General features: G+C 42.3%; 1 protein-coding gene and 2 long non-coding RNA genes across 3 annotated transcripts; 1 reads left to right on the top strand and 2 right to left on the bottom strand.

Moving 5' to 3' along the window:
• Positions 1 to 778: 778 nt before the first annotated feature.
• LOC121071793 lies at positions 779 to 24,448 on the bottom strand. The gene is made up of 3 exons (XR_005820774.1): positions 24,355 to 24,448; positions 6,033 to 6,038; positions 779 to 791 (listed from the first exon to the last, which is right to left on the bottom strand). It is a non-coding gene; the product is annotated as an uncharacterized LOC121071793 (long non-coding RNA).
• Positions 3,178 to 4,616, bottom strand: LOC121071788. Its single transcript, XR_005820773.1, has 3 exons — positions 4,321 to 4,616; positions 4,173 to 4,246; positions 3,178 to 3,567 (listed from the first exon to the last, which is right to left on the bottom strand). It is a non-coding gene; the product is annotated as an uncharacterized LOC121071788 (long non-coding RNA).
• HSP90B1 (heat shock protein 90 beta family member 1) lies at positions 14,346 to 24,704 on the top strand. Its single transcript, XM_040560505.1, has 18 exons — positions 14,346 to 14,593; positions 14,891 to 14,990; positions 15,661 to 15,802; positions 15,882 to 15,998; positions 16,217 to 16,548; positions 17,419 to 17,530; positions 18,264 to 18,380; positions 19,522 to 19,638; positions 20,279 to 20,416; positions 20,497 to 20,574; positions 20,671 to 20,736; positions 21,014 to 21,283; positions 21,506 to 21,751; positions 22,019 to 22,155; positions 22,567 to 22,645; positions 22,741 to 22,896; positions 23,463 to 23,561; positions 24,454 to 24,704. Exons 1-18 carry the CDS (start codon positions 14,545 to 14,547, stop codon positions 24,481 to 24,483), a joined length of 2,385 nt encoding a protein of 794 aa, XP_040416439.1. The 5' UTR covers positions 14,346 to 14,544; the 3' UTR covers positions 24,484 to 24,704.
• The last annotated feature ends 1,371 nt before the right edge of the window (positions 24,705 to 26,075 follow it).

The following is a 26,075-nucleotide window of genomic DNA, read 5'->3' as shown; positions in this document are numbered from 1 at the left end:
AGTTATGTTGGTTTACAAATGTTTTATTTCAGTTTACCCCATTGTGAGATGATTTTGTTCTATTAGGATAGAACATTTTGTTCTATTCTAATAGAACAAAGCAAAATAAACTCATACCAAAGTAAGCATCCACGCTGTTTTGCTACACTTACGCAGCTCTTTCATAGCCTTAGCACAAATGCAAATGAGAACACATTTGTCATACTTTTGGCTCTTCTCTATTCCTTATAATATATATTATATTTGATTATAATAACTAGATTTGGTTCTTTCCAAATGAAAATGACTGTTTGCAATATCTTTTACGTAGAAAACTTTTGTCTTAACTTTGTTCTAATTTAACTGCGTCTTCCACAGAGTTACAGATAAAAGGCATAAAAAAAAAATATCATCTCAGCGCTTCTGCTCATATAACTTATACCCTAAAGACTCCAGGAGAGTGTACTTGATAGAAAAGGCATTATAGCTGCATTCTTCTTATTGTGGCTTTCAGTCTGATGTAAGAGTGAAGTTCTCCTTAAGCATGGCCTACTACTTTTTCCCCTACAATCAAATCCATTAACAGATAATGACAACATATTGCTTTGAAGACGTGGTGTAAAACAGAACTTCCACTGCAATTAAATTAGTTTAAAATTCCATACATTTTGGCATGAAATCTTACGTTGCCACAAATGAAAAGTAAGCCTGTACCAATTAAAAAAGTTTTTCTTCTGTGTTTGAATTGTAACCTTTAGCAGCAAGCATGATGCACACTCGCTGAAGACCACAGAAGAACCATCACATCTGTTCTGCACCCTGTGAAGACCTTCAGAGAATTGAATCAAACAGATCTGACTCTCCCCATCTTAGAAAAATGAGATTAACTCCTGAGAATTCATTAATCCATCAATACCTTTTTCTGAGCCGTAGCAGACAAATCTTCCATTTAGCCTATATTTCTAGGGAGCGACTTAGAAAATCTGGCATAAGTGGGTCTTTTAATTCATCTTCCTCCAAAAACCAGTCACCTCTCTTAAGCAAGCTCCTTTCTTTTATTTCTGGAGATTTTACCAGCCTCCTGTAGGCTCTCAAGGACTCCAGCCCAGCAGCGTCACAACATTTACAACATTAAGACTTGAAAAAACAGGATGCTAGCATTCACTGGTTGAAAGACATTTTCTTTTCCCCAGTCTTTTGGGCCAAGTTCTGAAAATATGCATGTAGAATTAAACTCTCCTGTTCATTTCTATTATAGCTTTCTGTTGACAGATAGGTTTGATATTACCTCCTATAATCAGAAGGATAAGTGAATATTAAATGAGGTAAAGACAGATGCTTCATATTCTTATTGTTTCATAAATTAGATTATCTGTCATCTGTCTGCCTCTGCATGGCTCTCCTTTCTTCTGTGCATCCTGTCCACAAGATCAACTACATGACAATGCACCACAGTTATACAGTAACTTGTAACTAGCTTTAGCATAGCTACACCACATCTAGAACCTGTGGTGACTTACAGATATCCTTGACTCAGCTTTAGGCTGCTCTTTACCCAAAGCTATTCACTTAGCTAGGCCTTCACAGGCACTAGTTTAAGAAACATAGGATGCAGATACTGTCTTGCATGGGCATAATGCTAAAATAATGATATCCAAGTAGCAAATGGCATTCAAACACAGAAGTCAATGATAGTATGTATAAATTTAAAAATACTACTTCTTCATAACTTTGTCCACAACATTACTAAGCAACATGAATTTGCAGGCACTCTGCTGCTGAAATTACAGTGAACTTACAGATAAAGTTGGTACAGCTTCAGTCTGCAATCTGAGTAGCTTTCTCAACCCTATAATCATTTTTATTGGAAAAAGGACTCGGATTATTTCATTTCACAAAGAGTAAATAGACAGTTAATTTACAGAATTTTGTCTTCTGTGTGTTTTCTACTATGCAATTAAATATGCGTTTGCCTTTGTTCTGATATACTCAGCATCAGATACCCAGCCAAGAAATCTCAGTATCTGAAGGAACCGAACCATGTGTTGGAGACCTTATTGCACAATTGCTGGGTTAATGACAACAGTCTCCCAGAAGCACACCACCAACGCCACCAGCGATGGCAAGCACTGGCAGGTCATTCTGCAGTCAGGGAGGATGTGGATGGGGCAAGCAGTACGATGCCCAAACACATCTGCTAATCAAACATGGCAAGGTAAGAGCATCGTACAGCCAGTCAAGCTGTTTATTCTGGAAACTTCTTACTGATAAGAACTAGACACGTAACAAATACAGCTTTACAACCATACATTGTGCCACTGCACCATCTGGCAAGCTCAGGGTGCACATCTTGCTTGAAGTAGAGACTACAAGCATTTTTGACAAGCCTGCCAGCAATTCTTTAAATCAATGACACTTCACCTCACCCAGAGGACCTCTGCTCTTACTTTCTAGTCTGTTCAAGTGAAGATTTTCTCATACAAAACCATTCTCTGCAAATAACTGAAAGTATCTCCTGTAGGTCAGTCAAAAATTGGAAGCGATGCAGAACTTCTCTTGCATTTCAGAAGTCCTGGAAATTCAGTATCATATCAATAACACAGAATAGCACTTTAAACTGTGACACACCTCTCTTATTACAACAATCATATTTGAGCAACAAAAATATGAAATAAAACCTTGGAGACTTGATCATGCCCATCTGAAATCAGTAAGAGTTCTACTTCTATTTCAATGGGAACAGGCCATGAATTGACCACTCTGGGCAATGTTTTCAGGAGCATTCAATGCTTAGCATCTCTCAATAATAATAATATGGAACTGCTGGGTCAAGACTGAATTCAAAGGATGATTCTAGGTGTCCTACTGAGCACTGACAGCTTTTGAAAGTCTGGATGCCTGCCAGTATACCTAAATGCAGACAATGTGCCCCTCTGAAATTCCACTCCAAGATGAATGCTAAAACGCACTGCAACCTATTCACAAGCCGTTCTTAAACACAAGTTAGTCAGAAAAATCTAAGGACAGGCACAAAAATCTACTGCCATGACATTTAATGAGTTCATTACCTTCATAAGACTGCTAATTTCAGCACATTATCCACTGCATTCTGCTGCTTCTTTAAAACAACACTATAGTTAGCATTGCTATTAATAGAAATTCACAGCAAGAAGCATTCACCTCCAACAACATCTAGGTCCTGTAGCTAGAGAACCTCTGAATTACGTTGTACAGAACTATCACAATAGATTTCAGCATCCTCATCTCTTTTGATTACTCCAGTCTTTTGGCAGAACACAGATGATTCACTTTTTCTCCCACCTTAGCTTTAATGAGCTTAACTCAGGCTCAAGAGCATTTTATCTTACACAGCATCTCATCAGTTTAATGTCTTCTTTTCTTTCCTAAACTTTATTACTGCCTGCTTTTGTTACGTAAGTGTTCCTACAGGTATTTTCACAATGATATCTGCTGGATATAGTGTCTTCTTTATATTCAAACTTCCAAATCCATATCACGGCTCTGGGTAAATAACAGTGAAGTACAATGGCTTTATTGTAGCATCCATCAGTATCAGATTGCAGTAACCTCTGAATCAAAGAAAAACTACAGCTTTGTATTCTGTCCTAGTAGTCCTCATACACTCTAAAATCATTTTACTTTCAGAAATACTGGGAGTTACAACTGCATGACAACTTGCTAAATTTCGAAGTAGTTTCTAAGAAGTCTTCCTCACACAGAACTGAATAAGCGCTGGATTACAAGAATGACCCCCATTAAACTTTTTTATTATTTCCATATGACACATGGTTGTAATCTCAGAGGTATCATAGCCCACAGCCAACTCATCACCTGCTGTAATACTCTCATCCCACCAACACCATTTATCTTATTAGATGTGCCCTTTCTGCTATTAACCCCACCCTATTTTACGCAGATTATTCTGGAGGAAGACAATCCCAGATCAGATCTGCAGAAGGACTCAGACACTGGCAAGGAAACAATTTTCAACAGCCTTGACACAACATGAAACACAAACAGTTAACAAAGACTGAAGAAATCTCGTAATGCATAAAAGGATAGCAAGGCAGCTGTGGATAAAACCCTCATACACCAAGAGGTGGAATAGAGACCCAAGTCAGTTGGTCAATAGTTCATTTCTTCCTCATTATATTATCCTGTAGCCCACTTACCAAGCTGCTCATGCTATCTGACATTTCTACAGTGATGAAACTGCAAGTGGCTACTGGAGTTTCCTAAACTCATGCTGTAAGGGCAGCAAGAGAGATTTCACATTTGTTTGCACAGCTAGAACATCCAAAAGCTAGGATATCCCACTACCTACCACCCCAAAGACAGGGAACGCCATCTTAGAGCTAAGCACACAGTCAGCTAAGCACACAATCAAACCTCCGTCCTCCACACAGCCTTTTCTTCCCACCCCTGTGGACTTTAGGTGCCAGCCAAGCTATGCTCTGATGCAGTACAGCAGTGTAACCTGCATCAGGCTCCTATGAAAACAGCTGTGGGAAGCCTCCCCCTGCCTTGGCTCCTGAGTTGCATTTAAGTTCAGACCTGTTCTTTTGTCCTTATGTGGTCTATGCTCCAGGTACCCCAGCTTGGCTAGTGTGACTTCCCAGCTTGACTCAGACCCACCTGGTCACTATAGACTATCATCATTCAAAGTTAATTATGGAGAAAATTGTGGTCTCATCCTTAAAATACACTTCACAGTCTCAATATATAGAGCTTCCTTTTTTCTTAAATATATTTGGCCATACGATTGGTATGCAGGTTTTTATATTCCTATGGACGTGGATTTCATAGACCGATTTATGAAAGAAAATATTTTATGTAACTCTGACAAAGCTCAAAGATTGATTTATTTTTTTTTTAGTTAACATTCTTTTTCCAGGTTTGACCTAACATACAAGAAATGAAAGTTAGAGGTAATAAATTGTGCCTCTGGCTATTCACCAAGATCCTGGCACTCATTTCTGTATATTCAACAGGTTGAGTTCTCTGGCTACTGCAGTTTATTTGTGCTGTCTATGAATGGAGGAATGCATATTTTTTTTTCCTGACACAAACAAATGTTGCTGAAAGGTTGTCTATTAATCTTCCCCATTTCTGGGACACAAGAAGAAAAAAGTCATGACGTATTTGCAAGGAGGCAGTAATTTGTCTACCTGAAAATAAATAAATAAATAAATGTTTAGGAAGAGCTAGAGAAATACTCATTTTAAAGATATGCACAAACATATATATATGTAGAGAATAGTTTAAAAATGTACCTGAGAGACAGCTCTTTCCAGCCTGTCTCTTAATGGGGACGAGCATATAAAGGCAATGTGCTCTGCTGATTTGTTTTGACAAATAATTCTCAGTTATTTAGCCCTTGTAGAAGCAAGGGCCAAATGTAAGCAATTCATACAGCGCTAAGAGAAAGCCGTGGAAAACGTGGTGGTAAAACATCTACAAGTAGCAGAAACACCTTACTGAATGGAAACGCTGCCCGGGAGCCGCTAGGGCGAGCTCTCGCCCCACAAATGGAGCCCAAGTCCCTGCTGCTTTGGGTCGTTTGGTGGGCAAACAGAGAATTTGACCGCCTTATCCTTCCCCACCCTTCCCATACTCAAGCTTCAGTCCAGCGTCGCGTAGATGCGTGCGCTTGAACTCAGAGATCGGAATGGTTTCATGGCTTTTTAATCTAAACGCTCAGCTGGAGCTGGCCTCCTAAACTCAGTCATGCAGCACCCTGCTGCGCCCGCTGTGAAGCAAAGGGAGCTGGTAGTGGGTGCTGGGCTCTGCCCTTGTGCTGAACCAGGTCACCCTTAGGCTGTCCTCGGCTAGAGAATAGTAATTACAGCTCCGAATAAGCCTTAACTCTTCTGAGAGAGGTAATATTCCCTCTGATAGGTTTTTTATTCTTAGCCACAGAAACATTACTGCAGGTGCAGATTTCCAGTGATACTGAAACTCACAGAGGTTTTAGCATCTGAAGAGTCTGGGAGGTTTATATAGCTATCAAAACATGGTTATTTTCTCTGTACAGTGATCTTCTAGTTAGAGTTCTTCACCTTCACAGCTTTTGCCCTTTATCTTAGGCTCCTTAAAACCCATTCCTTTCTGCCAATTCATCTCCTACAAGAATGCAGAGCATGAAACTTCAAGGGACGCCTTGCAGACTTCAAAAATACTCAGGGTTATGGAGGGTGGGGGCACAGATTACTGACTTCACCACCATTGTCAGCTGCAGTGCAGTCATCAGTGGCAGGAGGAAAGGGATAAAGCAGCCCAAAGGCCAAATGAGACTTGAAGAACAAGTGCTTTTATCAAACGTGGTGCAAAGCAAAAATAAAAATTAAAAATGGAGGAAGTATGATGCTGAGTTTTAAGTCAGTATTAAGTCAGTGTTTAACATTTTTTTAAATAGGTTAATACTAAAAATATAAAACAGCAAAAGATACAGATGAAGGGCTCTTCCTAACATGATTTTGAGGATGTTATGAACAGTCTTAATGTTGAAAGAAACATTTGTACCAAAAACATTTGCTGAAGGAACAAGTTAGCCCCCAGTCTTTTAGATGTTTAAACACCAATACTGATCATGTTAGCAGCCTGCCTAGCATCGGTGAATTTTTCCTCAGACTCAGGACTTGCATAGCAGTACGAGTACAATGTCTCCTGCAGGTGTAGTGTCTGAAACAAGTATTTCAAACCAAGTTCCCACAAGATGTTTTGGGCCTCCTGGAAATTCCTGAAGTTTGAATACACAGAATGTCACAACTTATCTCCAGGCCCCTCGTCAGACATCTGAGTCCCAAACTGCTCCTTCCGACATGCTGCCTCAGCAGCTGCCTGGTCTTGAAGCTGCCTACACTCTGTCAGCACCTCAGTTTTCATTCTGAAGTTCCCAGAGCACTGAAAGTCTCTGGTACTGCCAAATACTTACTGCATCAAGTAGTGATGAACCTAGCTCATTCCTGACCTTCTCAAAAACAAACCTCCCTCCCTCTTCTCCGTCTTTTCAGTCCAGAAGGGAAGCCCAGAGCATACTTAGTAGATCAAGTTTCAAAAAAGGTGGAGAGTGCTTCCTTGCTTCAAAAGGCAGCTGGTATTCCAAGCACTTACCCTGCTTTTATCCAGCAAATCAGTGAGTAAAATATTAATCCAAGATGAAAGAAGCTTCAGTTCAATTCATTCTCTGCTTTAGGGTATTCACCTTCCTATCTATCACCACTCTGAATGGTGATCTAAAAATGGTGGGGACATGAAGAAAAGGTTAAAAACATACAGGGAAATTGAAAAATTTCACTGCAGTTGTTCCACTTTCTGTGATGAATGATGATGGATTAATTTGATTGAGCATTTTGCTGCCCAGGGCTCCTTCCAGATTTGGTTCTGACTGTTTTCTACACCCACTGCATTTGAGCCCCTGGGCTTTCAAGATGTTCAAGATAATGAAGCATGTATAAAACATACGTAGTACTCGGGAATGGACACCTCAGATCAGCCCAGTTTCTTGTCTCCAACAGTGACCAACTGTGGATGCCCAGGCAAAAATATAAGGACAAGAGGAAAATAAATCAATAAAAGCCCAGACAGTTCCTGTTCACATTACTAAGCTCCTAGTTCCCCTGCAGAATTAATTGGCCTTTTCCTAAGTCAACAAAGAGGATTCGTTGCAATATTAATATTGAGACCATTAAATAAATAAATAAATGGATAAAACTGACAGTCTCTCAAGTCCTTAGATAAAATGAAGTACAGTGTCATATTAGAGCTCCTCGGGTTCTGGTCTGTGAGTGCACTGATACTGTTTTATATGTTGTGCTATTTTTTCCTTCCTGTAGTTTCTCCAGAAACCAGAACTAAAATAGGTAAAGTGAGAGCACTGATATTACCGTAACAATTAAATAACATACAATCATAGAACAGCTTGGGTTGGAAAGGACCTTAAAGACCATCTAATTCCAACCCCCCTGCCATGGGCAGGGACACCTCCCACCCGCCCAGGTTGCCCAAGGCCCCATCCAGCCTGGCCTTGAACACCTCCAGGGATGGGGCATCCACAGCTTCTCTGGGCAGCCTGTGCCAGTGCCTCACCACCCTCTGAGTGAAGAATTCCTTCCTAACATCTAACCTCAATATCCCCTCTTTTAGTTTAAAACCATTCCCCCTTGTCCTATCATTATCTGCCTGAGCAAAAAGTTGTTCTCCATCTTTTTTATGAGTCCACTTTAAGTACTGAAAGGCCACAATGAAATCTCTCTGGAGCCTTCTCTTTTCCAGGCTGAACATCCCCAGCTCTCTCAGCCTTTCTTCATAGGAGAGGTGCTCCAGCCCTCTGATCATCTTCGTGGCCCTCCTCTAGACCCACTCTTACAGGTCCATGTCCTTCTGGTGCTGGGGGTCCCAGACCTGGATGCAGTACTCCAAGTGGAGCCTCACAAGAGCAGAGCAGAGGGGGACAATCCCCTCGCTCTACCTGCTGGCCACTCCTCTGTTGATGCAGCCCAGGATGCAGCTGGCCTTTTGGGCTGCAAGCGCACACTGCTGGCTCATGTCGAGCATTTCATCCACCAGAATCCCCAAGTCTCTCTGCACAGCGCTGCTCTCAGTGGGTTCTTCTCCCAGTCTGTACTCACATCTGGGATTGCCCCAACCCAGGTTCCGCACCTTGCACTGTGACTTGTTGAACCCACTTCTTAAGCTTGTCCAGGTCCCTCTGGATGGTGTCCCTTCCTTGTGGGGTATCAACTGCACCACTCAGCTTGGTGTCATCTGCAAACTTGCTGAGGATGCACTTGATCCCACTGTCCATGTCACTGATAAAAATATTAAACAGCACCAGTCCCAAGATGGACCCCTGAGGGACACCACTCATCATTGGCCTCCACCTTGAAATAAAGCCATTGACTGACATAGAACCATTGACCACGACTCTCTGGCTATGGCCATCCAGACAATTCTTTATCCACCAAATAGGCCACCCTTTAAATCCACCTCTCTAAAATTTAGATAAGTATGTCACATGAGACTGCTTCAAGAGCCTTATGGAAGTCCAGATAGCTGACATTGGTTGGTCTTCTCTTACTGACTGATGCAGGTACTCCATCATAGAAGGCCACCAGATTGGTCAGGCAGGATTTGCCCTTGGTGAAGCCCTGCTGGCTGTCTTGGATCACCTCCGTGTCTTGCATGTGCCTTGGCATTGGTTCCAGGAGGATCCATTCCATGATCTTCCCAGGCACAGAGGTGAGGCTCACCAGTCTGTAGTTCCGTAGGTCCTCCTTTCTCCATTCTTAAAAATGGAGTGATGTTTCCCTTTTTTCAGTCACCAGGGACTTCATCTGACTGCCAGGACGTTTTAGATATGATAGAGAGTGACTTGGCAACTCCATCAGCCAGTTCCCTCAGGACCCTGAGATGAATGGCATTGGGCCCCATAGACTTGTACTTGTTCGGTTTCGTCAGGTGGTCTCAAACCTGCTCTTTGCTTACAGTGGGAGGGATTTTGCTCCCCCAGCCCCTGCCTAGAGGTTCAGGAACTGGAGAGACCTGGGAAGACTGAATGTCTGTGAAGACTGAGGCAAAGAACTTGTTGAGTACCTCAGCCTTCTCCGTGTCTGTTGTTACCAGCTCTCCCTTATCATTTATCAGAGTAGGCACACTCTCCTTGGCCTTTCTTTTCTGGCCAATGTACCTGTAGAATCCCTTCTTGTTATTCTTTGCATCCCTTGCCAAGCTCAGTTCCATCTGTGCCTTGGCTTTCCCGATCCCATCCCTGCACATCCAGATGGCATCCCTGTACTCTTCCCAGGCCCCACGTCCCTGCTTCCACTGCCTGTGCATTTCCTTCTTTTGCCTCAGTTTGACCACCAGACACTTGCTCAGCCTTCCTGTTTGCCTGCCTTCCCTGCTTGATTTCTTACACACAGGGATGGAGAGCTCTTGAGCTCTAAGAAAAGTGTTCTTAAGGAGCTTCCAGCTCTGATCAGTTCCTCTTTCCCTAAAGACAGATTCACAGGGGATCTGATCCCCTAATTCTTTAAAGAGCTGGAAGTTTGGTCCTCTAATGTACAGGGTCCTTTTGCTTTTTTGCCAAGACTTTGCTTTTTTGCCTGGCCCATATTACTTGAGATCACAAATTCAGCCAGGGTGTGGTCACTGCAGCATTCCAATTTAGTGTCATTATTAAGGGTGAGCCGTGCATTGACAAGCAAGTTTTATAGTTGCAGAGCATTTTGCCATGCTCAGTGGGGAAGAGGAGTGGAAAGCAGGCTTGTGCCTAACTGGATCCAGGACTCTGACCCCTGCTGCAGCCAAGCAAGCAACTCTTTGGATAGCAGCCCACCGTCATCATCCATTGCCAGAGCTCAGGGAAAACACTGCTTTTCCTAGAACTGGCCTTGTTGCATTTGTTGGCATCATGGACACATACAGTGTTAGTTTTATCAGGACAAGTGTTCCCCTTTCAATTCAACCTCCAGGGTAAGGAAGATGCTCACTACAGCTCATGGTTTGAAAAGATTCAAAGAAACAGGCCTAAAGATGTTTGTATATGAAGATGTAGAATATTTGGTTGAGTAGCCTTTCACTGTACAGGAAGGAAAGAGTTACCCTTTTAGTTAGGATTCTGTGCTCTTAAAACTAGGGCAGGGGTGAAAGCCCTCTTTAGTGGAGATCAATAGTTCTGAGACTAAGTAGGTAGTGGGTAAAAGATGTATTTCTCCTAACCAGAAGAAGGCTGAAGTCAGAACATGGTAATTTGTTCAACAGAATTTCTTGATAAAAAGACAGCAGATAAGAATAATTCATAGCATAAGCATTTAGTAAAGATGTCAATGTTTATAGACAGAAGTATTTTAATCTTGCTTGTATGTAGTTACTCTTATTTTCTAATATCTGAATAATCAGCTTGAAAAGCTAATTAATAGCAATACTTTTTGCTTTAGTCCCCAAAACTGTGTAGCATCTTAAATATGTGGATATGTCTTCAGTTTGTTTTGTATGTACAATATTTAGTCCCTGAAGCAGAGGTTGCATCAGTTACAGATTTCAGTTTTACTGTGTATTAAAAGAGGCAATATGCTTACAATGCAAACTCAGTGTTTTCTTTTATGGTTTCCTTATACTTGCACACATGAACACGTCTGTCCTACATTAAGTTACATACAAGGCTTCTAAAAGTGGTGGCTCAGCTCACCACCATCAAAAGAGGGATATCACCTCCTAGCCATAAATTCCTGCTCTTTACCACGCTCTAATCTGGTGCGTGCTAGATCTGATATAAGCTGATTTAATTATGGACTATTTTGCTGGGCTGGAGAATTTAATCAGCTCAGCAATGAGTCTGACATATGCCAGAGCCAGTACAGTGAGAGAAGAACTGTGTCTTTTTTACAGATAGAGCCTAGGGAGAGCTGGCTAATTTAGCTGGTTAAACCAAAGTTGGGTCATCTGAACTCCTCAGTTTATCTCTACAGCTATTTCTGGAAAGGTAACACTTCTTGCTAGTTGCAGCTTATAGTTGGAATCATGTGGCATGTTTCAATGAGCAGGCTTCTCCTGGGACAGGTGGGTGAGCTGATAAGGTTGCACTCAGAGCACTGGAGAGGTTTGCTCTACTGTTTGCAAGGAAAAACACATTACCTGTACCGTGTTTCTCTTATCACCACATGCCCTCACGTTTTTAGTTAAAAGAGTAAGTACAGCACTTAAATACACTTTCAGTCATTATACACACAATCAAAAGTGTATAGAATTGCTTTACAGGACCTTTGATGTAGCTAAGTTCTCATCCTGAAGCACTATTAGCTCTTAGCAGTTACACCTTTACTTTGGTATTAAAAGATGAAAGGCGATATTCAGACTTCTTTTGAATATCAGCAGTAGTCAGCGCAACTAAGATTTTTAAAACTCCTTTGATTTTTCTTAAGCAAAAATTAAGAATGAATTAAATAAATTTAAGTGGAAATTCTGAGATTTGCTTAAAACATTCACAGCAATACTTTATGATATGTCCCTAGCTTTAAAATAGCTACAATAAACAATTTTTAGAAGTTTAATATTCAATCAAAGTTATTTTCTTCAATTGCCAACCTCCTTGTAAAGAGGAGAAACTTTCTTTGAGAGAGTGTAAGTACACAGCTGCCTCATTCTTACCTATCACTTTTGTGCTGGGTAATACAACTGGGCTTTAAGGAAAGCAAACAGTGTAATCTATATGCAGCAAACAAGGCTAGTCTTGACCTCTAAATTTGAAGCATAAAACAGAGATTTATCAGATTTCATGTCTTCTTCAAAAAGTAAAAAAAATAAAAAAAAATCTACACTGTATAATAATAAGAGTAAAGTAATCAACAAGATTTGGATTTCAACAAACTTAATCTAAAATCTCTGTTGGTTTAGCATAGTCAACAACAGAATTGGTTTGCATTTCTGCTACTCCAGCTGCCAAAGTTCAAAAAGATTGCAATGAAGCATTACATTTTCCCACTGCCAAGAAAATAACTACTATAACAAAACTGTAACAAAACATGTTAAGGCAAGAGTTCTACAGGTTGGAGATAAGTTTACTCTGCAAATATGCATGGACATTAAATGCCTATGCAGTCATTGAGCAACATACCTCCCTCTAGGAATATACACATTATTAGGAAATCAAATCCTGAAACTGCTTATAGGTGAGTTTTAGAAAAGACAAACTTTGTCCGTTTGAGAGTGACAAAACTGTACTTCTAATTAAGTATTTGTAAAATAATTCTCTGAGTTCAAATAGGCCTTCATGAAAACCTGTCAGATTTTTACATATAATCCTGACACTGAACCCTCCTAGACATATTTTCCTAGTCATTCTGACATACATTTTGGCAGAGTAACTTTCTCAGGAAAGCAAAGTGAGGCTTTGACACTTCAAGTATCTTATTAACATACAAATATAGGTGCATTAGATTTGATCACTTGTCAGCTGTCAGGGATGGGAATATCCAGCCTTCTGAACATGGGGCCTACTTTTACTCAAATTCACAAACTCTAGCTGATTTTCACATTAAATTCTCTGTCATTGTCACTGCAGGAGCCGGGTATGTGCACGCTCGTGGATCCCCACACGTCAGCCACTCATGGCGGCAGCTGAGGCGGGCACCACCAGCACTGCAGCGGGCAGGGATCCCCAGGCAGGAAGGGAACCAACGCTCTCGGCCTCGAGCTGACAATGACGTCCTTCTTCCAACCACACTCATCACCATGGCCACTTGGAAAACTGCATGTAATTTTCAGACGTGATTTTCTGGAGCCAGGGCAAACAGGATAACCTGGCAACCCTGGAGAGGCGGGACATTATAAATAAACAACAGCCCCAAGGGCAGACTGAGGAGTCAGAATAAGCCCTCTGGAGGATGGTTGCCATGATGAGCACTAGAAAGCTAGAAAACACGGGGACCCGCTAAGCGCCCAGCTCGTTTTATTACAGCTTGCTTTTTGTACCAAGGAGGTTTAAATTGGGTATCGGGAGGAATTTTTTCACAGAAAGGGTGGTCAGGGTTCGGAACAGGCTGCCATGGAGGCGGGGAAGTTGCCAACCCTGGGGATATTGAGGAGACGTGTGGATGTGGTGCTTAGGGACACAGATCGACGGTTGGTTTGTGGTGGTGGGTGGGCAGTTGGACAGAAGGATCATGAAGGTCTTTTACAGGTTTTTATTTTGTTTGGTTTTGTTTGGTTTTGTTTGTTTTTTGTTTTCTCAGTGACTCTAGGGCTCCGTGACCCCCACGAACACTGTCCCCTCAAGGCCGCGTGAGGCAGGAGGGGGAGCCGAGGCCATCACACGCCCGGCGCAGGGCCCCGTAATGGCGGCCCGCCCCGCGCTGCGCCGCCAGGGGGCGCCTTACTCCCCCTCCCCACCTAGGACTACAACTCCCAGCATGCCGCGCAGCGCAACCGCGCACGCGCACCCGCCAGCAGCAGGGGGCGGAAGAGGAGGCCCTCGGGGCTGACGGGAGAGGCCCTCCGGCGCCGCCACGACCGGAAGCGCCCGTTGCCGTGGCAACCGTGTCCCCGGTAAACATCCCGGGTGGCCCCGGAAGCCGTCGGGGCCGGGCTGCCCACGCGGGGACCGGCCGCACCGCTGCCGGACGCGGACGCGCCCCACGCGGCCCGGGCGCCAAGCATCGACGCCTGATTGGTCGAAAAAGAGCCGCCGGCCGCGCCCCTTAAGCCCCTCCGCCCAAACGATTGGCCGGGCGGCGTTGCGTCCGGCCAACCGGCGCCGGCCACGCTCCGTCCGCAGGAAACCGCACATGGAAAGCCGGGATTGGCGGCCTCGGCTCCGCGCCCCGCCCCCGCCGGCTCGCCATTGGCCGCGTGTTTGGCGTGGGGCGCCGCGATTGGCCGGCCGCCGGGAGCCCCCCTCGCGCTGCGGAGGGGCGCCGTTGATAAGGCGGAGGGGGAGGGCCGCGGCTGCGCCAGCGGGATCGGCGGCGGCGGGGCCGGTTACGTGAGGGACCGGTAGGGTAGGGCAGGGCCGTGCTCTTCTCTGCCACCGCGGCCCGCGTCGCCATGAGGTCGGCATGGGCGCTCGCTCTGGCCTGCGCGCTTCTGCTGGCCGGTGAGTGCTCCCCACACACCCCCCGCCGGCCACCTTCTGGAACCTTCTTGCGGCGGAGGCTGAGGGGAGGGGGCGTGGGGGGCGGCTGGGGGCATCCGCTCGGCGAGAAGCGAGGGGAGAGCGGCGCTGGGCTCGCTCCCGGGGGATGGGGGGCTCCTTCCTTCGTTTCTGGGCTTTATTCCACCCTAGGAGGTGGACGGGGGGCAAGGTTTTGGGGGGGGGGCGGGCGGGGAACCGACAATTTGGGTAGAGACACACCGGGGGGGCTCAGCTTGCTGCCTGTCTCGTTCTGTCTAGCGTCCGTTAGCGCTGAGGAGGTGGATGTGGATGCAACCGTGGAGGATGATTTGGGTAAAAGCAGGGAAGGGTCCCGGACTGACGATGAAGTTGTTCAGAGGTTAGTAGGTGGGGTGTTGGGTAAGCAGCTTTTAAAGCATCAGGAGGTTCTCTTGATTTCAAAAAATCAATTTTAGTATCAGTAATGCTTAAACTGGCAGAGGTTGGGGTGTGGGGGAGTAACGCGCAAAAAGAAACCTAGTCAGATGTTACGAATAAAATATATCAAAAGAAGATTGTTGCCTTTTATATAGAGGTGAGACTGAGAACTTGGACTCAGAAGTATTTAACTTGTTTTTGTCCAGTATCATCAGTTCTGTAAGAAGCAATAAATAAATTGGAGTTATTCTTGCACATAACTACATGTGGTAAATGGTGCAGGTTAGCGCCCACTGGTTGAATAGCTCTACACTGATGAATTGCTTCAAATCCTTTGAAATATACCTCACATTGAGTATTGCAGTAGTTGTAATATACCTCTGTTTTTCCCTCAACTTCATAATAAAATAGTCTTACTTGCAATCGTAGATTTTCACTTGCATTTTAGATTGTGGCTATGCACTTGATGATAGCAAGTCTCGCAAATCTCGTTTGATCACCACATTTGCGCTATCAGTGTCAGTGGTTAAAAGTTACTGTTTCTCTAATTAGACCATTGCTGTGGTTGCTAGACAATTAGTGGAAACCGTACGTAGGCAAGGTTATTTGACTGTTTTTCATTATCCTTACAGAGAGGAAGAAGCTATTCAGCTAGATGGCCTAAATGCATCCCAGATCAAAGAAATCAGAGAAAAATCTGAAAAATTTGCATTTCAAGCAGAAGTTAATAGAATGATGAAACTTATCATCAATTCTTTATATAAAAATAAAGAGGTTAGTACCTGTGTCAGTAGAACATGCTAGAACTGTTCATCTGTATTCTTGAATTCCTGACAGCTGGATTCTGTTTCAGATTTTCCTGAGAGAGCTTATTTCAAATGCTTCGGATGCTTTAGATAAGATACGGTTAATATCCTTGACTGATGAAAATGCTCTTGCTGGTAATGAGGAGCTCACTGTGAAAATCAAGGTAAGAAATGCCAGATACGTTGTCTCTTACTGAAGAGCAGTGGCAGGAATGTAAGAGGACAGTGCATCGTTATGTTATTCAATTTATTGCCCAATACTGATGCAAATACAAGTTAGGACTACGTTAGGACCGAGTCTCCTTAACACTCTTCCATGATAAGTGTATTAGGTAGTGAGATTTAAAATAAAGTCAAACTTAATCTTCTTCTTTTTTTTTAGTGTGACAAAGAGAAGAACATGCTTCATGTTACCGATACGGGTATTGGCATGACAAAAGAGGAGTTGATTAAAAACCTGGGTACCATTGCCAAGTCTGGTACAAGTGAATTCTTAAACAAGATGACTGAAATGCAGGATGATAGCCAGTCAACATCTGAGTTAATTGGCCAGTTTGGTGTTGGCTTTTATTCTGCTTTCTTAGTAGCAGACAGAGTTATTGTCACATCAAAACACAACAATGATACTCAGCACATTTGGGAGTCAGATTCAAACGAATTCTCTGTGATTGATGACCCAAGAGGAAACACTTTAGGACGCGGCACAACCATAACGTAAGTACTAAGTTTCCTTGGAAAAAATAAATGGTTTGTAGAGAAATCTTTTTCACTGGAATATGTGGATGACTTTGGCATTGCGACTACATGTAGTGTTTGATTCTTGAAGTATGGATGTTTTCAGTGTAATAGAAACGTCCAAACTATTAACTGTATGCAGAATGTGGACTGGTAATGTAGTAATACAGTTCTTCATTCTATTAGATGAATGAAAAAACAATGAGCATACTGACAACTAACTGTTGGCAAGCAATCTCAGGCTTCATCAGCCTGTAGATTTATTCGGTTTCTCGATGCAGTTGTGGTACAACAAAATGTCTACAGGCTTGTAGAGCCTTCTCTTGGAAACAGGTGATTGTTAATAAACCAGTCAGACTGGCCTGATGTGACTTTGAAGTTAGATGTAGTTTGACAACCCTATTTTTTCCACTTTCATGTGCACATAAATTTCTTTGATCTGGGCTTAGAGGAGCCCTTCAGTCGTTTCTCAGGACCTCTCACTACTGAGAGGTAGGGCATTGGCATGACAATGACATTCATTGGCAGGAAAATGTTTGTCTGGGCCCTCTGGGTCCAAATGAAGTCACAGTGCATCAAGGTGTCCTGATCACTGTTGATTAGAGGTTTTTGTTTAGATTTACAGATGTTGTGTTATGCCCTCAATTGTTTAAAAAAAAAAGTGGTTTTCCGTATGTTTTAAGTAGTTTTAATAGATTGTCTTTTTGAAGAGATACCTGAGCATTTGCTAGTTGAGCTGCAGTTGTATAATTCTGGGTCCTGAGAGCTGCAGCAGTGGAAAGATGAGTCTCCTCCAGTAAAAGTATTTTAAACTACTAGTCCAACACTTACTCTTGTATTTTCTTTTAGCCTTGTCTTGAAGGAAGAAGCATCTGATTATCTTGAGTTGGATACTGTTAAAAACCTCGTCAAGAAATACTCACAATTCATAAACTTCCCCATATATGTGTGGAGCAGCAAGGTAAGTGTATTTAACAGAGCACTGTACACTGAGCTGTATTTCATAGCTCATGGTCTTTCAAGGGCCAGATGTTTCAAGAAGGAGGGCATAGTATAGAATTTTTACTAGTCTAACTTTCTGAACTTTTACTGGTTTTGGCTACTTAGATTCCGTGGAAAGGAAGAACTGGCTAGTGTTTTGCTAGCTACTTACTACTCAAGGCATGAACTTGTGCTAAGATCACAAACTTTGAAGGAACTTGGTTTTAACAACTCAATTTTTTTTTTTTACCCAAAGAAGCAAAACTGCAAAATATTAGGAAACAGTCTTTATTTCACATGCTTCGATTGGTATCTGGAAGCTTTGGTAAGCTCTTAAGTATGGTTAGGTGCCCTTCTCAATCAATATTAGACAGCATTTGAACTTCAAGGATTGTTCTTGCAACGTTTTCTTGGTGTAGCACTAACTTGACATCACCTAGTCTGATTAAAGTTGGTGTTTTGTTAAAGGTAAAATGTAAAGCTATGAAGATCTTACAATTTGAGTACAGTGGCCTCCCAGAGTAGCAAAGGATAGCATGCGGTCTTAAGTGACTGAAAAAATGTATCTACCTATCTGTGGGGAAATGCTTGCAACAGGCAGTCAATCTCTCAGCACTATTTTAACTTGGGTGATTTAGGCCATTTGAGAGAATAGTTACCTAGCAGGTACTTCTAGTAAGTAGTCTAAACACCACTTTGAATTGTCTACTTAGACAGAGACTGTTGAAGAACCTATAGAAGAAGAGGAAGCAAAGGAGAAAGAAGAAACAGATGATGATGAAGCTGCAGTTGAAGAAGAGGAGGAGGAAAAGAAACCAAAAACGAAGAAGGTAAGCTTTTTCAGACTAGATGAGGTCTTTTAAGTCATGTCAGGACTTCAGCAATTTTCATTGTCGTCTAGAGGTGTTTTCAAACAGTCCCATTCAACAACTGGAGTTAGACACCTTGTAAGATGGTAAATAAGATGTGGTTGAAATAAGGTGAATGTCTAACCATAGCCTTTTGAGGCAGGGAGCCCCGCGAGCTTACTACAGGCAGGGAGCCCCGCGAGCTTACTACAGGCAGGGAGCCCCGCGAGCTTACTACAGGCAGGGAGCCCCGCGAGCTTACTACAGGCAGGGAGCCCCGCGAGCTTACTACAGGCAGGGAGCCCCGCGAGCTTACTACAGGCAGGGAGCCCCGCGAGCTTACTACAGGCAGGGAGCCCCGCGAGCTTACTACAGGCAGGGAGCCCCGCGAGCTTACTACAGGCAGGGAGCCCCGCGAGCTTACTACAGGCAGGGAGCCCCGCGAGCTTACTACAGGCAGGGAGCCCCGCGAGCTTACTACAGGCAGGGAGCCCCGCGAGCTTACTACAGGCAGGGAGCCCCGCGAGCTTACTACAGGCAGGGAGCCCCGCGAGCTTACTACAGGCAGGGAGCCCCGCGAGCTTACTACAGGCAGGGAGCCCCGCGAGCTTACTACAGGCAGGGAGCCCCGCGAGCTTACTACAGGCAGGGAGCCCCGCGAGCTTACTACAGGCAGGGAGCCCCGCGAGCTTACTACAGGCAGGGAGCCCCGCGAGCTTACTACAGGCAGGGAGCCCCGCGAGCTTACTACAGGCTTAAGGTTTACACAGTGAACTTATCAAAGTGATGCTGGATTAAGTAAACTGCCACTGACTGGTTTAAATTGAACATAGTCTCTGCTAGGAAGCTTTTTTCAGAGTGGCAGAAGAAGAGTAATCACAACACTTGAGTGAATGTGAAATGTGCACAAGGTACACTGAAGCGTGGACTTTTTTTTTGCCATGTGTTTATTGCTAATACATATGCTTGAGTGACGTTATCCAGGCCACTGTCTAATTTAGTTTGTAGATTAGAAATATGTAACTTCTCTAATGATATTTTAGGACTTTAGGCTCAGTGGAGTTTCTTTGACTCAAAACCTGAATTAAAGAACGCATCTTTATTCCTGTGTTTACATACCTAGGTTGAAAAGACTGTCTGGGATTGGGAGCTCATGAATGACATAAAACCAATCTGGCAGAGACCGTCTAAAGAAGTTGAAGAGGATGAATACAAAGCTTTTTACAAAACCTTTTCCAAGGTAAGCTGTAAGCTTCAAAATTGTTCCAAAGCAGTAGGCTTGCTGTAGTATTTCTTGCTGTGTAAGCAGCACTGAGTGCTTCGTTCTGAAGAATGAATTGCTGTCAGTAGGTGGACTGAACTGCAGATTTTCTCTGAGGTGTAGCATCTCAGCTAGGAGCTGCTTTCCCTTCCAGAGAGAGGATAATGCCACCCAACTGGCAGGTGGCCTAGGTAGGGAGGCAATGTGTTTGAGCTCCTGTGAAGCTTACTGATGAATTTAAATAACTGACAGGGAAATTTCATGTAGTTTAAGAGTGGCTATGTTTGTGTTGTACACGATAGAAGAATGAAGGGAATGGGGCTTTGTAGAAACAATATTGTCTTTACTTGTAAACACAGTGTAACATGACTTCAGGGTATCTTACTGTGCATCAGAATCACCTTGCTTGGCTTTAAGAAAGGAAAGCATCTTGTAGTTCTTAGAAGATAACTTGTGTGAGTAACTCAGTAGAATCTGGAACGAATCTGGAACTTTTGGTTCCATAAAGCATGGTTAGATAGTTTAATTATGTAATAACTTGCAAATTCGTGTTATAAATAGAAGAACTGACTTACCAATGCTTACCCAACATAGACTTAAAGAAAACTTCACTTCACAGGAACATGATGATCCAATGGCTTACATCCACTTCACTGCTGAAGGGGAAGTAACTTTCAAATCAATCTTGTTTGTTCCTAATTCTGCTCCACGTGGCTTATTTGATGAATATGGATCTAAAAAAAGTGATTTCATTAAGGTAAGATGAGCAAGTGATTATTGCTGTAGTTCTGTTTAAAAATAATCTATAACCTGATCGTTGTTCTTTTTGTAATTCAGCTGTATGTTCGAAGAGTGTTCATCACTGATGACTTCCACGACATGATGCCCAAATATCTTAACTTTGTTAAAGGTGTTGTAAGTATTAAAAAAAAAAAAGAAAAATGTAAGTAAGACTTAATCTTTATTTCCAAATGCTGCTAGCTATACTTACAAAATTTCTTCTTCAATTAGGTGGATTCTGATGATCTTCCTTTGAATGTATCTCGTGAAACACTTCAGCAGCATAAATTGTTAAAGGTAAGACAGTTGGTCTTAAATTTTTAATCGGGGGCACATTCAAAGTGAGTAAGTAGATGAATAGCAAGATTTAGATAAATAGCTTGATTTAACTGTTTTAAACATTGTTAGGAGTGTGAAAGTAAAGTATTGGTAACCAAGCACTGCTGTTTTCAGACCACTTTTGTTTACTTTGTCAGAACACTTCAGTGTCCAGAACCCATTCTTTGCAGTGAGGCTGAATTGAAGGATCTTACAGCAATGTGCAGATGAAACTTTGTATTACTGCTTTTTCTAGGTGATCAGAAAGAAACTTGTTCGTAAAACTCTTGATATGATCAAGAAAATTGCAGAAGAAAAATACAATGACACATTCTGGAAAGAGTTTGGTACTAATGTCAAGCTTGGAGTTATTGAGGATCACTCCAATCGTACGCGACTGGCTAAACTTCTTCGCTTCCAGTCTTCTCATCATGAAAGTAACCTTACAAGCCTTGACCAGTATGTGGAAAGAATGAAAGAGAAACAAGACAAAATATATTTCATGGCAGGTGCCAGCAGAAAGGAGGTAAGTGAGCAGGGAAGGAAAGAAGTGTTACTGCTATGGTTTTATGGTACAATAAACATTGTGAACTGCTTGTACTTTTTGTAAAGCATGACATAGCTATGGTCCTGTTACTACTGCAGTTCAGTTTTTCTTGTGTTAACATTTATCAAAGAGCAGTACAATTTTCAATAGCTGCTGGTATCAACAATGTTAAACTGGTATCTCGGTCTGTCCTCATTGTAGGCTGAGTCATCACCATTTGTTGAACGTCTCCTGAAAAAGGGCTATGAAGTGATCTATCTGACTGAACCTGTAGATGAGTACTGTATTCAAGCTCTGCCAGAATTTGATGGCAAGAGGTTTCAGAACGTAGCAAAAGAAGGAGTTAAGTTCGAAGAAAGTGAAAAATCTAAGGAGAGTCGAGAAGCCTTGGAAAAGGAATTTGAACCACTCTTGAACTGGATGAAGGACAAAGCTCTGAAGGACAAGGTTACAAATATTTAATGCTTATTTGTAAATGCTGCTCTAGTTCATACAAAGCCTTGCGAATTCTGGGGGTGTAGAGCTGACCATAACTTCTTGGTCTGCTCTTCTATGGATTAAGAAATGTTTTAAGACCTTTACTTCAGGAAGGCAGTGAGTTAGAATGTCACCTTAGAGCTTTCATAAAATACTGAAGTGGCCGTGTGTTAGCAAATTTGAGCTGTTTAACTCCATTTGAGTTCTGTGAACTAATTTCAAGGCTTTTTTCTACAGATTGAAAAAGCCGTGCTCTCTCAACGTTTAACCCAGTCTCCATGTGCACTTGTGGCTAGTCAGTATGGATGGTCTGGTAACATGGAAAGAATCATGAAAGCTCAAGCTTACCAAACTGGGAAGGACATATCTACAAAGTAAGCTTTCAGTTAGCAGCAAATGTGAAATGTAGCTGATAACCCTTGGTTGGTGTGGGCACAAGAAGCTTCCATGTGGTTCAAATGATCCTCTGTAATTTAAGGTCATTTATAAATAAGTTGCAACCTCTATAATAGTCATTGTTTCAAAGCCTGGTAGGTAAAACTCTGCTTACTGAGCAATACTCATGTCACCAAATGACAGATGCAAATACTACCGATAAGATGAACTATCACAATAACTTGTGTTTTTTAGAGGCTCACTGATTCACTGATAGTGAAGCAGGGAGGGAGGGGGGGAGATACCCACAGTAACAAGATTATAGTCAGTGTTCTTGGGTTTAAAAGGGTACCTGGGTCCCATCTATCAAAACTTACTGATGTGACTTCTATTTCTTCCATTCTTTCCAGTTACTATGCTAGCCAAAAGAAGACATTTGAAATAAACCCCAGACATCCACTGATCAAAGACATGCTGAGGCGAGTCAAGGTAAATTAATAACAGTAGTGAAATGCTGACTGCAAAGCTGTCAGTGCAGCCTAATTAACAGCTGTGTTTGTGGGTTTTTTGTGCTTCCATATTAGGAAAATGAAGATGACAAAACGGTTTCAGATCTTGCAGTGGTATTGTTTGAAACTGCAACTTTGAGATCAGGATACATGTTACCAGACACCAAGGAGTATGGAGACAGAATAGAAAGGATGCTTCGTTTGAGTTTAAACATTGATCTGGATGCAAAGGTTAGTTGCCAACAACTTGTAGCTGATGAGAAGCAGATATTTAAATCTATTAAGATGTAACTGCAGTGGTAGACTTACATAGGTACCTAGTTTCCTATACTGCAGTGGGCTCAGGAGCCTGGTCCAACTTTCTGGTTGCAAAAGTGATGAGCTGATGAGCCTTTTGTGCTTGTATCCTCTTCCACTGCTACCGCTCTTTGCAGTTGCGTGGGATTCTGCTTTTCCATTATGCTCTTTTCAAGCACCGCTGTCTTTAAGTGGTGGTTTTGTGGGAGTAAGTTAGGGGCTAGACAGACCCATGTGCCCACTTCACTAATGGGGAAATTCCTACGTTGGGTATAGGTCTTCCCACAGTGCTGTGCAAGAACTTAGGCTGGCTATCCTGCCAGGGGAAATATGATAGTGTATTAGTGCAAAAGAGAATCCAGTTTTTCTTTCAGGTAACCTGGAGCACGTGTTATGATCTGATAGTACCATAGCCTGTATTTAGCTAGTCTGTGACTAGCAAACATTCAAAGCAAATAAAGCTTTGAATGCATAGTGAAGTGTTTATGACCTTCCTGCAGGTGGAGGAAGAACCTGAAGAGCCTGAAGATGCAGCTGAGGAGGCAGAGCAAGATGAAGAAGAGGTGGATGCTGATGCTGAAGATAGTGAAACACAGAAGGTAAGGTCTCAAGTTTGATTCTTCTTTCTTCTCTTACATCTATGTGCAGCTTTACCTGGTGCTTCCTGACAACAGATTTCTTCACTTAGCATTCTGTTACCATAGTTGTCAGTGTAAGGTTTTCCAAGCTTTTCTTGGAGGGGAAAAAAACTACTGCACAAATAAGTCTTTATTCTGTATCAAGTTTTATTGTAAGAAGAAAAAACTAGGTGTATTCAGGGTTTAGAGCTAAATTAAGCTAAAGATATTGTAATGAGTGCTCCGAGGCAAAAAGTAGTAGTAAATCCCCAACTGTGAGCTTCCTCTTACCTGTTGGATTTCCACAGCTTGTGGGCAATAGTCTCAACAAATTGGCTATCAAGTACTGTGGTTTCTCAGTGATGTTAACTTCTAAGTTACTGTGAAGTCCTGACTGGACCTGCTTGCGTAGGCTGCTTTTGGAAGAGTCCTGTAACGTTACATTTTGAGACTAATAAAAATACAGAGCTTTTAGAGAGAGATGTATTTGCCTACTATTATGTCAGATTACCTAAGAATACACTGAAGAATAATACTTACTGGATTGTAGATAATTATACTAGTTTTGATGCTATCACTACTGCATTTACAGAGTAGTATAACCTGCAGTGATAGCAATAAATAAGGGAGCAAAGTTGTGGGATGTTAACAGTACTAATACTATGCCTGAAAGGTAACTTAAAGTATTAAAGATGGTAAACTAAATCTGAATAGACTGAGAAGTTTTGTTTTGTTTTTTTGTCTCTTCCCAAAGCACTAACAGAAGTGATGTAACTTTTGAAGTGTCAACAGTCTCTCAGTTCATCTGAAATAGCTCTTGTAACTTTTTGCACTTTGTAAAAGCAATGTTCTGATTCTCTGTTTGTCTCCACAGGAATCCACAGATGTGAAAGATGAACTGTAAACTGCACTTGCCTACCATCCTGCATTGGGGGGCTAGGAAGGGATGTGAATTAGATTTTTTTTTCCACTGTAAAAGGTTGAGGGATGGTATGGGGGTTAAGGGCAGAGGAGATTTTTTAAGTTGACTTTTCTAAAACATTCCTCATGAATGTAAATTTGTATTATTTAACTGACTTGGTGTAAAATCTTGTCATGTACAAAATAAAATGTTCCCAAACACCAGTAACTTTAAATTCTACATAGTAAGCTCAGCTCGTCTTCAAGAATTAAAGGGATTGTCTTGAGTGTTCAGGTCCTTTGTCCAGCAGGGAATTTGCTGTCCTGATGCTGTTCCGCACTGGTACAGCCACACTTCTGAAATACACAGCAGTCAAAAGCATATGCTTAAGGCTGGGTTTTGTGTGTCTGCTGTGCTGTTCAGTCCCAACTATACCTGGCATCTAAGAGCTCTACTCAAACTTGTTTGTGTGGAATAAGCATTCAGGAAGTTATATAATACTGACATCTTAAAGATGAGATAAGGCATTTAAAAATAAGTGTTGGAATTGAAGTCCTGCTGGCTTGAATGGAAAGGCAGTGTTGTAAAAAGTGAGGGTTTGTAGCAGGCTTTCAGAAACGTGCTTAAAACACAGTGGCACTGGATATGACTTTACTGCACTTTACAGAATAGGCACTGGTAGCTATTGCAGCTGAGATGAGCAAAATGATTTTCCTTTCTTTAAAGGATTGAAGAATAACTGGAAGCGGCTTACTCTCTGGGAGACTATCCTTATTCTCCGCTGTAGTAACCTTGCCTTTAACTCAGGTAGCTTTCCCAACAGCTACAGCAGTCCTTCCTCCATTTTTTCACGTGGAAGTTCTTTGCTGTTACAGTTACTCTTTAATGCTATTATTTCTGAACTTTTTAACTCCTGTTCTGTGTCCCTCCTGTGACAAATCACTGGACATACTTAAGCTAATTCAAGCAAAATCTGTTGACACCAAATGGAGTACTGTGTAATATAGACAAGTTGGACACACCACTGTCTCTTCTACTTACGTTAGTTTTGTGGTGTTTGCATGAAGCACTGTTTTCTCACTATTTTCTCACTAGTGCCTCTACTTGTGAAACAAATTTTCACAGAGTTGGTAGGAAAAGTTTACATTGATCTTTATTTGCCTTCTGTGAAAGTACATAGAGTTGTTGTTTAAGTACTGCTCCTGCTTGAGAACCACTCTTGTTAACTAGGCAGACAAAAGAGGGAAATTTAAGTCTCGTGATCTTTGGTGAAATCACCTGTAATTAGGTGAAGGTACCTAAATACTGAGGTAAAAAGCTTGTGTTCCCATTTACTTTTACTAGGCTGTGTTGCCCAAATAATTAGGGTTTATTCATGGGTACAGAGTTTGTTTATTAAAGTATGCTGTTAGAGACTTCCTGGAAGAGGAGCTTAATTGGGATGGGGGTTCACTGCTGAAGCGTCTTTAATACACAAAGTTGTGTAAGGAGTGGTTCCAACTCTCGAGTTGTTTAGCAGGTAGCAGCATCAGCTGTAATAGCAGCAGTCCTTTGTTAGTAAGTTCTTGAATAGGGCAAGAGCACCATTTTTAAGG

The sequence above is a fragment of the Cygnus olor genome, chromosome 1 (genome assembly GCF_009769625.2).
Source record: "Cygnus olor isolate bCygOlo1 chromosome 1, bCygOlo1.pri.v2, whole genome shotgun sequence".
In the NCBI taxonomy this organism is placed as follows: domain Eukaryota; kingdom Metazoa; phylum Chordata; class Aves; order Anseriformes; family Anatidae; genus Cygnus; species Cygnus olor.
This window is presented reverse-complemented; position numbering and strand designations above follow the sequence as displayed.